Source organism: Ursus americanus, chromosome 2 (genome assembly GCF_024610735.1).
Source record: "Ursus americanus isolate L20-20 chromosome 2, mUrsAme1.1.p, whole genome shotgun sequence".
In the NCBI taxonomy this organism is placed as follows: domain Eukaryota; kingdom Metazoa; phylum Chordata; class Mammalia; order Carnivora; family Ursidae; genus Ursus; species Ursus americanus.
Genome location: NC_142128.1, coordinates 106,198,433 through 106,212,742, shown reverse-complemented (window position 1 = coordinate 106,212,742; position 14,310 = coordinate 106,198,433). Strand labels below are relative to the sequence as shown.

General features: G+C 39.4%; 1 protein-coding gene across 2 annotated transcripts in view; it reads right to left on the bottom strand.

Annotated features, from left to right (window-relative positions):
* Window positions 1–14,310, bottom strand: part of RGS7 (regulator of G protein signaling 7) — a 550,126-nt gene that overhangs the window by 128,943 nt on the left and 406,873 nt on the right. For both annotated transcript variants that reach the window (XM_087859757.1, XM_087859761.1), the window contains exon 4: window positions 9,264–9,314. In XM_087859757.1, the coding sequence (XP_087715883.1) occupies window positions 9,264–9,314 (51 nt within the window). The remainder of the gene's footprint in view (window positions 1–9,263; window positions 9,315–14,310) is intronic.

Here is a 14,310-nt window from a genome sequence, read left to right as displayed (position 1 = left end):
GACTTGCGCACTTTCTGCCTTGGTAGAGCACTCCCGAGGGTCAGTGGTCACCAAGTGAGAGGTTCTTGAGGATATTAAGTGCACAAGATACAATAATTTTTTAAAATGCGGATGCTAATGGAAGATGTATAGAAAGGAATTACTGCTCTCTTGTGAGGAGAAGCTAATAACACACTGAAACGAATACACAAAGGAAACCGTATTTCCTGCTCATCTCACATGAAAATAATTAGAGCGGCAGAGTATTCCTCATGTATGTAACTAGGAAGCTTGGCGCAGTAGCAGAGACATGGCTTGGGAGCAGGTGCCCAAAGATATGAGGAATTTATTCATGTTTTCCTTAAGTCTTATTTGTAACAGAAAGTGCACATTTGAAAGGTGTATGCTTAGGTAATACTATTATCTTGAACTAGATCAAACTAATCCATGTTCTTAAAGGTGTTATGTGATGGCTCTGGTCTATGATGTCTTGCATGTTACCACTAGAATGTTAAACAATGTCTTAGACACCCAGAATGTTTTCCTATAATGAATGGTTCACTAGCATTAGAACAATAAATAATAAAGGAGTCACTTTATTTCTTTCATATTGACATGATAGCTTACAGAATGGACAATAAAATGTGTGTTTTTATAAGCTTTTTTTTTTACACAAGGCTCTTGATTATTCGCAACAGTGTTCTAAATGCTTCTATCATCCTGCCACCCAAGCAAGATTGTTGTTTGAAACAATATGAAGAGCACACAGAAAAGGTTTCTTTTTACTTTGACTGTAATAGATACACATTGGAATATGCAGAAAATAGCTCTAACAAAGGGTATGCCCAGGATGCAAGAGCTAAATATAACACCAAGTCTATGAAAATCATTTACGTTAGTCCAAAAGACACAGCGTAAAGGATCATCTGGGCAGGTGGACCCATGCTCCTCTCATGGTCGCCAACCATTTAAGGAAAAGCAGCATCTAAGCCTGAAATAATTGTGTCAAAAGGAGAAGACACACAGGCTATAGACTGGAGACCAAGGTTCTATTTCTTTGAACAGGTTTTTGTGTGATTTAGACATTCATGTTTTTGTCAGTTGACTTTCCAATTGCGAAATGAGTATGTCTGCATGACTACTTCATGATATTGTTGTCAAATACTATCAAATCAAATCAAATAATCTATTTAAAATGATTTGGAACAGCATGAAATACTTTGCAGGTATAAAACATTATCAAGGATAATGGAGACATTCTATACTTTCTCACTTCTGATAGATCCTCATGTTCCTTGGGCTGATTTCTCTAGCAAGCCAACCCAAACCATGGGATACAAAGGCTATTTATAACAAAGTTTTATTATATTCATTAACAGAATTTTTATCATTTTATCTGGAGGACTCATGGGGGGTTGGGAGATGGATGACAGACTCTAATGGTGCACATAACGAGTTGATTTAATTAGTTCAGTGACAAGATATTCAACCCAGTTGAATGATGTACAAGCAAAACATCTGGTTGATTTGTCTGAATCTCAATTTTCCAGATATTTTTACAATAGATAATACTCCAAGAGGAAGAAATTTTGCAACTATTCAGCTGAAGTTTTTATTCTGGATAAATCCATATTCACTCTTAATCTTATTCTTCTATCTGCACTTTAAATCATTTCTTCCACACTGGGTGTGGTTTAGATAAAGAAACATACATTTTAAATTTCTTTCTCTTTACTTTTCCCCAACTATTTAGGAGAACACAAACTTAGTATCAGGTCAATGGATTCTCATTAGTAAAAATCAGGGAGTATTGAGAACTGTTGGATCTTGATCCTTCGGTCAGTGACTAGAGAAGATGTGTGTCCTCTGCCACTATGTATGCAAATTGAGCAACAAATTGAGTAGTAACAAATGTAAATAATTCATGGTAAAGAAAAGCAACTGGGAGCTGAATTGTGGAGCGAAGTCTTCATAGAATAGTTTGTGTTTGAAGGCTAGTATAAAAATCACATGCATTTTAAAGAATTCAATTTAGCTAAATGTGCTTGAAAATGTTAGAGTTTTAAAAGAATCTGGCCTATTTAAAAATAAAATCAAGATTTGGGCACACTTGAATGCTGACTCATTTAAGCTTCCCAAAACACTGTATTAAAAGCATTTTGCTGATGAAGAAAAAAAGAGAGAGAGAGAGAGAGAAATTAACTAAGTTGCCCAATGCCCATAGCCAGTAAGTGCCTGAATCAAGATTCGAGCTCAAGCACATCTGCGAAGCCCATGGCTCAACTCCAACGTCAAGATGCCTGTCAAGGAATACTGGGATCTCAAGAAGCATGGGTGAGCAGAAAGAAAGAGAAAAGTGAAGCAAGCAGGGTACCAGAGAGCACAGACATACTTAATGCTCTTTAAGTATCCTGGAGTTATAGCGAGGCTCATTTCAAATCCTAACCACTCATTAGAATGAGGCTCTCAAGGTACTCCGTGCTTTGGTCAGCATCACTCCAAGAGCTTGGCAATGGTAACTCTTCCAGCGAGTGGCAGCAAGGGTCACAAACGAGCAGGGTGATGTCAAGAAGTTATTAATGTCTGTCAGTCATTTCGTAAAGGGTGCCAACCTTCACCGAATCTTTGCCTTTTGACAAATTGTCCCAAAATATCGGGGCGCCTGGGTGGCACAGCGGTTAAGCGTCTGCCTTCGGCTCAGGGTGTGATCCCGGCGTTATGGGATCGAGCCCCACATCAGGCTCCTCTGCTATGAGCCTGCTTCTTCCTCTCCCACTCCCCCTGCTTGTGTTCCCTCTCTCGCTGGCTGTCTCTATCTCTCTGTCGAATAAATAAATAAAATCTTTAAAAAAAAATTGTCCCAAAATATCATCCATCATTAATGACATGATATTAGACACAAAGCATATTTACTAATAAATGATGAATAGGTTCTGGAGGATAAATTTTGTAAACTCAAGTGGAAAGCTAATAACACATATCATAGAAAGGAAGATCTGAAAGGCAGAAGAAATACAGATGTGGAAGACTTTTGCAGTAACCGCCCAAATTTGTTCACCTATCCTCTTGGACAGTCCTTAGGGAAGGACACTGGTTCTGCACTTGGCCGTGGTACTTGCCTTGGCAGAGTGCAAGCTTGTGTTGTGTTTGGAAGCCTGAAAACCACTATAGTAAGATACCAGTGCTAGCAGGCTGGAGGCTGGGAGAATGAGATGCAAAGGACCAAATATGCCCCAATCCTAGATCATCCACCCAACCACTTGGCTGCGATCCAGAAGAAAGCCCAGCAGAAATCAACCGAGCGAACTTCCAGAATTATGAGCTAATAAATAAAATAGCTGTTATTTTAAGCCACCAACTTTACACAGCAAAAGCTAATTGACGTGCTAGAATACCATTTCAAGCAATGAGAAAAACAAGCAAAAGGTATTATTACAGCCTTGTTTCCCAAATAGAGACCCAGTAATCCAGAAGGAGCATACTGCAAAGACTGTGTGCTGTGTGGTAGGCTCAGGCAGGAAGATTTTGGGCATCCTGAAAGAAACGCACGCCTTGGAATGGTGGGAGAGCAGCAGAATATTCTTGTGCAACTGAGAGTAAAATAGAAAAACACCATAGGTCCTTGGGAAGCATCGTACACTTTCCCAGTGTGAAGAAGAGTCAGTTGGTGTGCCCCCAGACTGAGCTTGGTTGAAGCAAAGATTGTAAACAGACAGGAAGAGGCCCTGTCAATGGGAACAAGAAATAACACAGAAGCAGTGGAGTGGGCCACCAACGGAAGACACTGGTGGTGGACGTCGCACTTCCCAATGGGTGCCAGTGAGCACAGAGATGCACCAAGGGCCCAATTCCTCCTCTCACTCTCCTGCCCCATCCAACAGATGGCGTGCATCGGTTTTCCTTTCTGTGAAATCAAAGTACCACTATATTGTATCGGCTAAGCTCTCACTCGGAGACTAAAGCAATGCACTCTGCGCTTTGTATTTTCATACATATTCTATGTTCTCAGTAACAGGCTTGAAAGGTGTTAATACCATTATTAGCTCCTTACACTACAGCAACATAAGCAATGTCTATCACAATTAAATCATCATCAATAAGAAGAAACCACGCAAATGGAAACCTGCATTCAGCATTAAAAATTAGGGAAGGGTGCCAAAACACATGCCCCCTAAGTCTAACACTACACTATATAATGGACCAGACTGCAAAATCGTCCTAAGAAAGCACCACAGTACTAAGTAGAGAAGACTTTGGAAGATGACTAATGAACCCGCAAGTCTGCAGTGGGAAGGTCAGAACATAGAGGAGAAGGAAGCACATCGCTGTGGATGCTGTTCCCTGGAGTCACTGAACAGCAGCTTCTCTCCACCGCGTGGGGAGCACACACTACAGAGATCTGGCCTGACCCCAGGGGCAGGTAGCCGGCAACTTACAAAGCAGAGCACAGGGTGAAGGTGTGGCCCATGGAAAGGGTCCATCATGGTCAGAGACAGTATGGCACCGTGAAGAGGTCCTGAGGCTGGGACCGCTCCCAGCTCCACTCCTTCTCTACACGCAGTCTAATGAAAAAGGAGAGCTGACGTACTAATGCAAATTAATGTCACCAGCACTGCCACTCCTGCTGCGAAGAAGGGAAACTATGGCATCGAGTCATCGAAGACAAGCCATCCACCCTGTCAATACTCAAACATCAGTCCTATGAGGAATCCTTTATGCTTAAGGAGAATAAATGGGAAAACAATTCATAAAACAAACCACAAACATTTCTAAGACGTATAGCGGCAACGAAGTAAACTTAACGCCCGTCTCTTCTGTGTGCAAGCGGAACAGCCAAAGTGAATGACAGTGATGTGACGAGAGAAGCGATGGAAGGACTCACAAGACAACAGGCTGCGGCTAGAAGGGGGCATGCCAAAGGGCACGTGGAAATACAGAACTGGGCAGAATGAAGAAAACGCACCATGCAAGAGATTTATTCTCCATTAATAGCAATAAAGAGCTGAATTGCCGGCGGGGGAAATCAGAATGAATGCCGTAATGTGCAAAGTTAACAAGTTTACCTAGAGGGAGAAGGAAGGGAAAGAGCTACGAGAAGAGCGAAAAAGAAGAAAGTGATCAATGATAATTGGGTGTAAGGTGGAAAAAACATACAAGTAAATGTTATTTCAAAAGAATAAACCAGAATAAATAAACAGGAAAGTGATTAGACATAACGACAAAAATGAATACAAAACCAAGTATGATTGTTCGTGTTTTCTGAGCAATTATTAAGTGTAGTAATAAATGCTTGATTACTGTTTTTTCAGTAGTAGCTGCTTCAGATACATGAATTCTTTAATTTTCAGGGAAGCACTAAGTGGTGGGCATCATTATTATATGCATGTTAGACATGAAGAAAGGAAATCAAAATAATATAACAGGAAATATTTTTTCAACTTAAGTAAACCCGAATCAACAGACTTCAATGATTTAGCAGATCATACAAATACACCAACCAACCAACCAACCCCTAGCAATTGTGTACTTATTTTTTAAAAAGATTTTATTTATTAATTTGACAGAGAGAGAGAAAGCAGCAGAGGGAGAGGGAGAAGCAGACTCCCCGCTGAGCAGGGAGCCCGATGCGGGACTCAATCCCAGCACCCTGGGATCATGACCTGAGCCGAAGACAGACACGTAACAGACTGAGCCACCCAGGCCCCCTTTATGTTTTGAATTTCAAAGATAGGGAAGATATCACAGAGATCAAGGCAGAGGAAAACACACACATATGCATATAGATATATACATATATATGAAAAATTATATATACAAATTTCATATATATGAAAAATTAGTTTCAGATTTTGCCATAGTGAATGCATAAAAGCAATGAATTAATATCCACAGTGTTTTAAAGAAAAAAGTTTATCTCACTTACATTATATCTGGCTAAGTTGTCAATATACACACAGGCAACAAAAGTTAATGTCAGATACACAGAGGCTCAGGAATTGAACAAATACATATAATCCCAAGAAACTACTGGAAGAAGTATTCCAGCTTTACAGTAAATTAGTTAAAATACTAACAAAAATAAATTTAGTAAAGTAGTGATATAGAAAATTAGCAAACAATATTCATATGCACAAATAACCAGTTAGTAGATACAAGTGCGGAGAAGAACCTACCTATAATAGTAACACAAAATAAAATAACTAGGAAAATGCTTAATATGAAACATGCAAAACCTATATGAAGAAACTTTAAAACACTCCCGAAAGAACCCACAAAGCAAACGTGAACAAATGAAAAGACACAGCATGTTCTTGGATAGAGAAGACTGAAGTCTGCAGTTGGTCTGGGAAGACAGAAGGAGCAGGTCTGGGAGGGGATGAATGAGGACTTGGTCATGCTGAGACTGGCCCCCTGAGAGAGGCCACATATGTGTCAGAGAGACTAGTATGGAAGACCATGGAGAGGTCAGTGTGAAAGCTGTGAATTTGCAAGTCTTCCACATATGCCGCTGAGCAACAGCGCGTATATGGAGAAAAGAAAAGTACCGAGGACAGAAACTTGGACATTCCAACATTTATAGATTCGCTAGGAGTGGAGACCTGTTGCAGAAGACTGTACGGGTAGTGACAAGGAACAAAAGCCATGAGCGTGACACCCTAGAAGCCAAAGACAACAAGTCAATCAGGGAGGGGACTTCCTCCTGTATGCGTTCATTGTAAGAATTCAGAAAATATGTGTTAAATGAATAAAAGTATGAAGAAATCAATGAAGAAATAAGTTCCTTCTAGAAAAAATATCAATTGTGAAAACAGACCCAAGAGGTAGATGAAAACAAAACCTTTAGATGAATCCTTCATGTATACTGTATGGATATGTCTGTATGTAAACATAACAAAAACAATCCTAAATTCTAATTAAAAGTTTAAATACAGCTTTATTTAAAAAGAATAATACGACATGGCCACTTGTCTAATAGTACCAAAATCTCTAGTAAAATATCAGCCAAATGTGCACTGAATTACTACAATAGAAATGGAAAGGTATTAAGTATTCATTAACAAAATATTGAACACTAAGTGTACAAATAATGTGGACTCATTGGTCTTACAAAGACCCTGAAGACCATGCAACCCTCTCCCCCTGTCCCCAGATGGGCCACCAGAACCTGCTCCTATCACTAGGCATTGGTGTCTTCTTCCAACTTGTCACAGAACCCTCTTTCAACAAATGACTGACATCTGGAACTTCCAGCGATCCCTAGAGGTCTTCAAACAACCACTTGGCAAGCAGGTAGAAGCCTGGCATGAGGCTTATTTTATTCTTTTTTATTTTAAAATTTCCAAGAAAATGTATAGGGTTAAAATAATATATTCAGTTACTATAATAACTATTAATCTCTTTCGATGGGCAGTTCCAGAACGCTAGGACTAATTTCATCTGTGCAGTCATCAGAGTTACTTCCATGATGTCAGCTATATTCTTGAGCACACTGAATCAGAATCATGCTGCCAGATTGACGCACTTCTGTGTGCAGATCTGTTATAGCTTTAGAACAGTCATCGATGCTTTCTGCTCTTCTTAAAATCTAGCCTTTTACTCTTCAGAGATTGAACTAGTTCATTCAAACCAACCAACCAGCCAACCAACCAACCAACCAACCAACCACTAGTTTTTCAGCCAGACACAAATATGACTAAAGAACGTGTCTGTTCTTTCCTGGATATGGTCAATTTTATCTTTCCATATACCTTCTAACGAAGCTTTACAACTTCCTTAAAGTGTTGAGCAAGCAGATAAGGTCAGTTTTTCATACACGTTATAGCAAAAATGATATCTCCTGTGTAAACTATAAATAATGACTGTGTCTTACTAGCTTATCATGTACCTTTTCCCTGCTTCCCAGACTATTACTAAAGTACACTTTGGGTCTTAACCCCCAAGAAATACTCTTGAATCCACTTCACCCTTGGAGCAACAGTATTTTTTGTAAAGCGGTAGTTTCCTGTTTGTCAATGACTACGCCAATCTGTGGTGGGTTGTTTTGTTGTTGTTGTTGGTGGTGGTGGTTGTTTTCAGCACTGGGGGCTTTTGTCTGGTGCTACAATTTGTAAAGTGAGCCTGAGTTGAGATTAGAATGTAAACTTGGTAAGACTGTGACTCCTTGTCCCAGGAATCATCTCCTCTTTCCACTTGGTAACAATATGATGCTTCACCTGTACTTGTCTGAACCCTTTTAACCTGCTGGGATAGTCTAGCAGCTCACGCACCAGACGCGCAGGGGCTGTGTGCAGGCATTGATGTGCCGAATTACATCTCCATGTTCTGATGACCTGGCTTTATAGTTAGCTCAGAAGGAGGAAAAAGAAAACCTCTGCCTTTCGATGTACGGTTACTTCTAAATCATTCTAAGGTGGTAACCACCAGAGGCAAGAGCAGAAGCCACGCTGGATTCTCTTCTCATTGAAGCGACAGTGTGTTGTGTGGTTGGTGTACTGTTCTCCTTCCCCGCCATGTCATTCTCAGTCACTTATGTCATACCAATTTTTATAAGCTTTTTGCTTGTGTGGTTTCTTAGCATCTTCTCTAAACAAAATACATCTTATTTTCACCTCAGGGATGTAAATTGTTTGCTGAGTGTGAAAGCTCTTACATGACGTTTTTGTAAAGTCATGAAGCGCCCTCCATATGTATTAATTTGTTCTAGGCCACGTACAACGTGGGCTGGAAGAAGCTGTTCCCAATCTCTGGGAATTAGCTCAGTGCTGCAGAGCAGACATAATGTCCACCACAGCAAATGGCTCCATGACTTAAATAAGAGCATTAAAAAAATCATGGAGGTATCATGATCAAAAAAATAAAAATTACAAATAACATTGTTTTCAAACCTCATGCAAGAATAGAGTTAAGGAAAATCATAAACAAATGAAATTTTAATTAATGGTTTTATGAAGGGAAATTTCATTACTTTATAATCACTTGCTGTATATTATATCTACAATTATTTATGAACACATATATACTTTACCCATTGTACAGTCATCAATCGCCTGAATCAAGTTTTATGAAATGGAACATTAAATATGTGAAAAATTGTTAAAACTTACTAAATAAATTTTAGTTAAATGATGTTGACTACCATAAAATTTGTATAAATATGAAAAGCATAGTTTAAATGTAATTATAATCTTTTAGATTTGCTTGCTTGCCATATTAGCCCTAAGAAAAACATATGTCTTAAAACCACAAAGAAAATAATTCTATCAATGGGAAAATGATTTATTTACCTGGATCTTCTATAGTTAAGTTCTTTATTAACCATTGAACAATGTCTGACCCTAGAAAAAGAAAAAAGAAAAACACAAATATTTGTGAACATTTGTTTATACATGTTAACTTTAAGAACTCTCAACTTCTGGCACTCACATGACTAGGAATGTTTGTTTCATGTTTTGGCATATATCTCTTTTTTGTTAAAGTATAGTTGACACGCAATGTTACACTTGTTTCAGGTGTACAAAATAGTGACTCAGGAGGTCCACATGTCATGGGGGGCTCACCACAAGTGTAGCTACCCTCTGTCCCCAAATAACACGATTATAATACCACTGACCATATTCCCAATGCTATAACTTTCATCCCTATGACTTCTCAACTGTGTAACTGGAAGTCTGTATCTTCCACTCCCCTTCACCCATTTTGCCATTCCCCTCTCTGCTCTCCCCTCTGGCAACTGCCACTTTGTTCTCTGGATGTATTTCTCTGAGTCTGTTTCTGCTTTGTTTTGTTTTGAAGATTCCACATATTAGTGAAGTCATACGGCATCTGTCTTCCTTGGTCGGACTTACATCACTTAGTGTCATCCCCCCATGGAGGTCCCTCCATGTTGCAAATGTCAAGATTCGCCCAGGTGAAAACTAGTAAATTATTTAATATGAAATATTTGAACACAAAGGTTTACTATACCTGCAGTAGACAAAATGATTCACTCATTTGTTCACTGAATTAATGCTTATTGCGTGCCCACTGTGTTTGAAGCACAATTCTTTGCACGGCATAACCGATACTTTGTAAGACGGTCCTTTTAGCTACTCTCAAGCCAACCCAAATTTCTTGTTAGCTTTTGAAAACTCCTATGTGTTTCAAGTCTCCATGTCTTTATAGTACTATTCTCTTTGACCAAAATGTCTTACCACTATTTTCAAAACACTCAAGATTCATTTACACACTAGAACTTTCCTTGACCCTCACCTCCATCCACGGAGTCTACAGCAACCTCCACTGAAAGTGAACTGGTGTCTGTGTAATCTTGTATCGTAGTACAGATCACACAGTGTTGCAATTGTTTACCTGAATGAAGCCCTCAAGTAAGGACCTTGAAGTGGGGTACCATATTCATCTTTCTACATTTGGAACAAAGTAAGTGTTTGATAATGTGTGATGAATAAAAAACATGAGTAAATACAGGTTTTCACTTCATACAGAATAAATGAAGGAGGGTCTGCAGAAAATGAAATGTTTGAGCTAGATTTTGATATATGAAAAAGACGAAACTTAGTTACTCAAGGCCTATGTTCAAAGTTAAAAAGGGGGCAATAGGCAAGAAAAACTATTTACTGCATTCTTTCTACACACTACATGCTGGGAATAACAGGAATGTGATGCTTAAAAGTATTCACGGTGTATTCAGCAGATCTTGAATTCCAGGTGAAAGAATTTAGATTCTTTTTCTGTAAGTCGGGCAGAGAAAGGGAGACATGGTATGTTCTGCAGTGTTTTGTTTCAAACAGAATGACCTCAGTTTCAGACGGGAGAGGGTGGGGGAATGGGATAGGCTGGTGATGGGTAGTAAGGAGGGCACGTATTGCATGGTGCACTGGGTGTTATACGCAACTAATGAATCATCAAACTTTACATCAAAAACCAGGGATGTACTGTATGGTGACTAACATAATGTAATAAAAAAACATTAAAAATAAATAAATAAATAAAGACAAGGGAAAAAATCATTAACACAATACAATAAAAAATTATATGCTTGGAAAAAAAAAAAAGAATGACCTTATCAAAACAAGTTCAAGGAATTCAATTGGCAATACACATGGAGGGCCTTGGGCTGGTCAGACAGAAAGCAGGGCTGCCAGTCCTTCTACTGGTTGAGAGCCGGGACTGAAAGGAAAAGTACTGAACTTGTTCAGTGTACAAGCGAATTAAAGCAAAATTAGAGGCTTGCTTCAGGACTTTGTGACTAATTAGGTATGGGGGTGGCCAGTGGGAGAACAGTACAAGAACTCAAGGTTTCCTGTGCAGTGGCATCGGGGATGAAAAGAACAGTGAAAATATGGGCAGAAACGGGACATTCAGGAAGAGGACTTGATTTACCTGAAATGGTTAAACAGTTCTTGCTGCTTCATGCAAAATAGGTCAAAACTATCTTCAGAATAAACTTGGGGGCACCTGGCTGGCTTAGTCAGTAGAGCATGCAACTCTTGATCTCGGGGTGGTGAGTTTGAACCCCATGTTGGGTGTAGGGATTACTTTTAAAAATCTTTAAAAATAAAAGTAAAAAAATAAAATATGTATGCATTTTTTAAATGACTTCATGTGTTGAATCCCTTGTATGCTTTTATAACTGTTACTTTTACAACTGCCATTGATTTTAATATATGTAAGAAGATGGATTCACCTCGACCCTAACGCAGCTCTGAGGGAGGGAAGGGGGGGACCACTCACAAGAACACAGGTATTTCGCAGTGTTTTGTTGAGACTTATAACCTAACTTATCTGGACGCATTGTCATCCCTTCAAAAAAGAGAAGGGGGACTCAGTTTTTCTGTGTGCATTGATACTTGCCCAGTGTAGAATTCCAGGTACCCAAATCTTATGCACTATTTCCAGGTACCTTGCTCATTTTCCACATTTGAGCATCGACTTGGGGAACATATGTGAGCAGCCACTGGAAATTTTCCATTCTTTTGAAGAGAGCCAAACATTGGTTCCAAGACTATAATTTTCTCTCAGTGTGAAAAATGATTTAAAAATGCTTTTAGGGGAGGTTTTTTTTTTTTAAGTTTTCTTCTTCTTATTTTTTTTTTTCTCCTGAGCAGAAAGAAATACAAAGAAGCTTAATTTGAAACTACATTTAACTCAGGAAATAGGAAACTTTTTTTCCTAGCCTAGATTTGAGTATTTCTGTTACGATCATATTCTCAGTTCAGCTCTGAAAAGGATGATTGGACCGCTTGTCAGTATCACTTGGGAGATGCTATTACAGTGATTTTATTGTTGTGTGGTCACCCCAATATACTTATGGTTTTAAGTTAGAAGATTATGAATTACTTTATTGTTAAATGTGCACCCAAATCCACCGTATTCACCTATTGTACATGTACAACAGCAAGACCCTAACTCCCAGAGACAGGTAGAGACAGGGAGAAAAAAATTTCACATCTTGATGGAACCAGAAGACAGAGAGAGAAATGTGCTATCATAGGCACATTGAGAATTACAATTCAAATTTAAAAGGGTGCATTAGGGTCAGGAGGGGTGTAGGAAAGAAAGGCGCATTTCTAGCAACATCTCAGCCTTTGTTTAATGAATAGATAAACAGATTTGTGTAAATGTACACATCCGTCTTTATTCTGGGGGTGTCGCAGTAAAATAGAGAATTTTTTGTTTTCTTTTTTGCTTATTGGTGTTTTTTTCTTTTCTTTAAAAAAAAATTGCAAAAGAGCTCCTGACTAGCTACAATGTGAAACTTGTTGAGAGCTGCAATAACATCTTAACCCCCGAGAAATAAAAGAAACACCTGTATGACTACAGCTACTGGGAACTTGAGCCCTGAGCAGTGTCTATACTCTTGCTTTGAATTCTTAGAAATTACTCTGGTAGTCCTCACAGTTACAAAATTATGTGTTCCCTCTCCTTAGCAGAAGAAGTAGAGGTTTTATTTATTTATTTATTTTTAAGATTTTATTTATTTATTTGACAGAGAGACAGCCAGCGAGAGAGGGAACACAAGCAGGGGAGTGGGAGAGGAAGAAGCAGGCTCCTAGCAGAGGAGCCTGATGTGGGGCTCGATCCCAGGACCCTGGGATCATGCCCTGAGCTGAAGGCAGATGCTTAACGACTGAGCCACCCAGGCGCCCCAAGAAGTAGAGGTTTTATTATCGTGCAACCCCAGTAATCTATGATTTGAAAAATGAAAACAAGCAACACAAACAAGCGTGAGAGTTCTTCACACTGCTCATAGTTGCCTGCATGCCATCTTGTTTCTTACTTCAGTGACTTTGTGGATGCTGTTTCTCTTTCTCGGATGCGGATGTCCCCATCTCTTTTTCCTTCAGCCAATTACAACTCAGTCCATAAAATTCAGGTCACAAATTAACGACTGCAGCAAGCCTCCTCCACCCACCCCACCTGCAGGAGGGTCTCATTCATCTTTGGATCCCAAACACCCAGACTAGTGCCTGACGTGTAAACGCTGATCACTAAATGTTAAAAGAATGAATGAATCGCCGGCAAGGTTCCCTCTCCAGATCATTCTCTAAAAAAATTTACGAAAGGATGGTATCCATCCTACAAAGAATATTTGGCCAGCGTATGATTTTCAGCTACATAATCACCTTTTGCAGTGATAATTTTCCCATTTCAATGCTATCACTTTACCACTCCACCCATAATGAACGCAAAGCAATAGAAGATGTTAAGACATTGGCATTATTTCCTCACCCATGTCATGGACCCGAGCGGAAACGGGCTTCCCCAAGCCTGCTGTGCTGCAGAGAGACAAGGCCTGCACCGGGCCCCGTCTTGTACCTGCATCACTTCCACCGTAGCCACATTCCCTGTACTGACCAGGACACACCCTCAGCTACAAGCACCAGCTTCGGTCATCCAGACCCCAAACCTGAGCCCGCGGCTCACAAGGAGGAAAATATTGTGGAACTCTGGTGCATAAGCAACCAAAATGTGACACTTTAGATTTGTGTCTTCTACAAAAACAATCTCTTTTGTAAGTTCTGCTAAAGCCATTAATGAAAACTTCAGCTCTTGATCAGTGGAAGAGGCCCAAATATTCCTGAGGCAAAGACATTGACCTTTTTAATATTTCTCTTGCAGGAAAATAAATGGGCTTTTAGCTTGGGGGTAGAGCTCCTGGGTCATTTTTTTCAAGCAGTTATTTAATTAAGATCATGACAATTTATCTGGATTTTTAAACTTTGTTGTGTAAGTTCCATGAATCATAAAAAGATTTCTTCGGACACAAAGCAGGGATTTTGCGCCTCTTATAAAGCCTACGGAGCTGTAAAGAAAAAGGCAGCACAGGCTCAG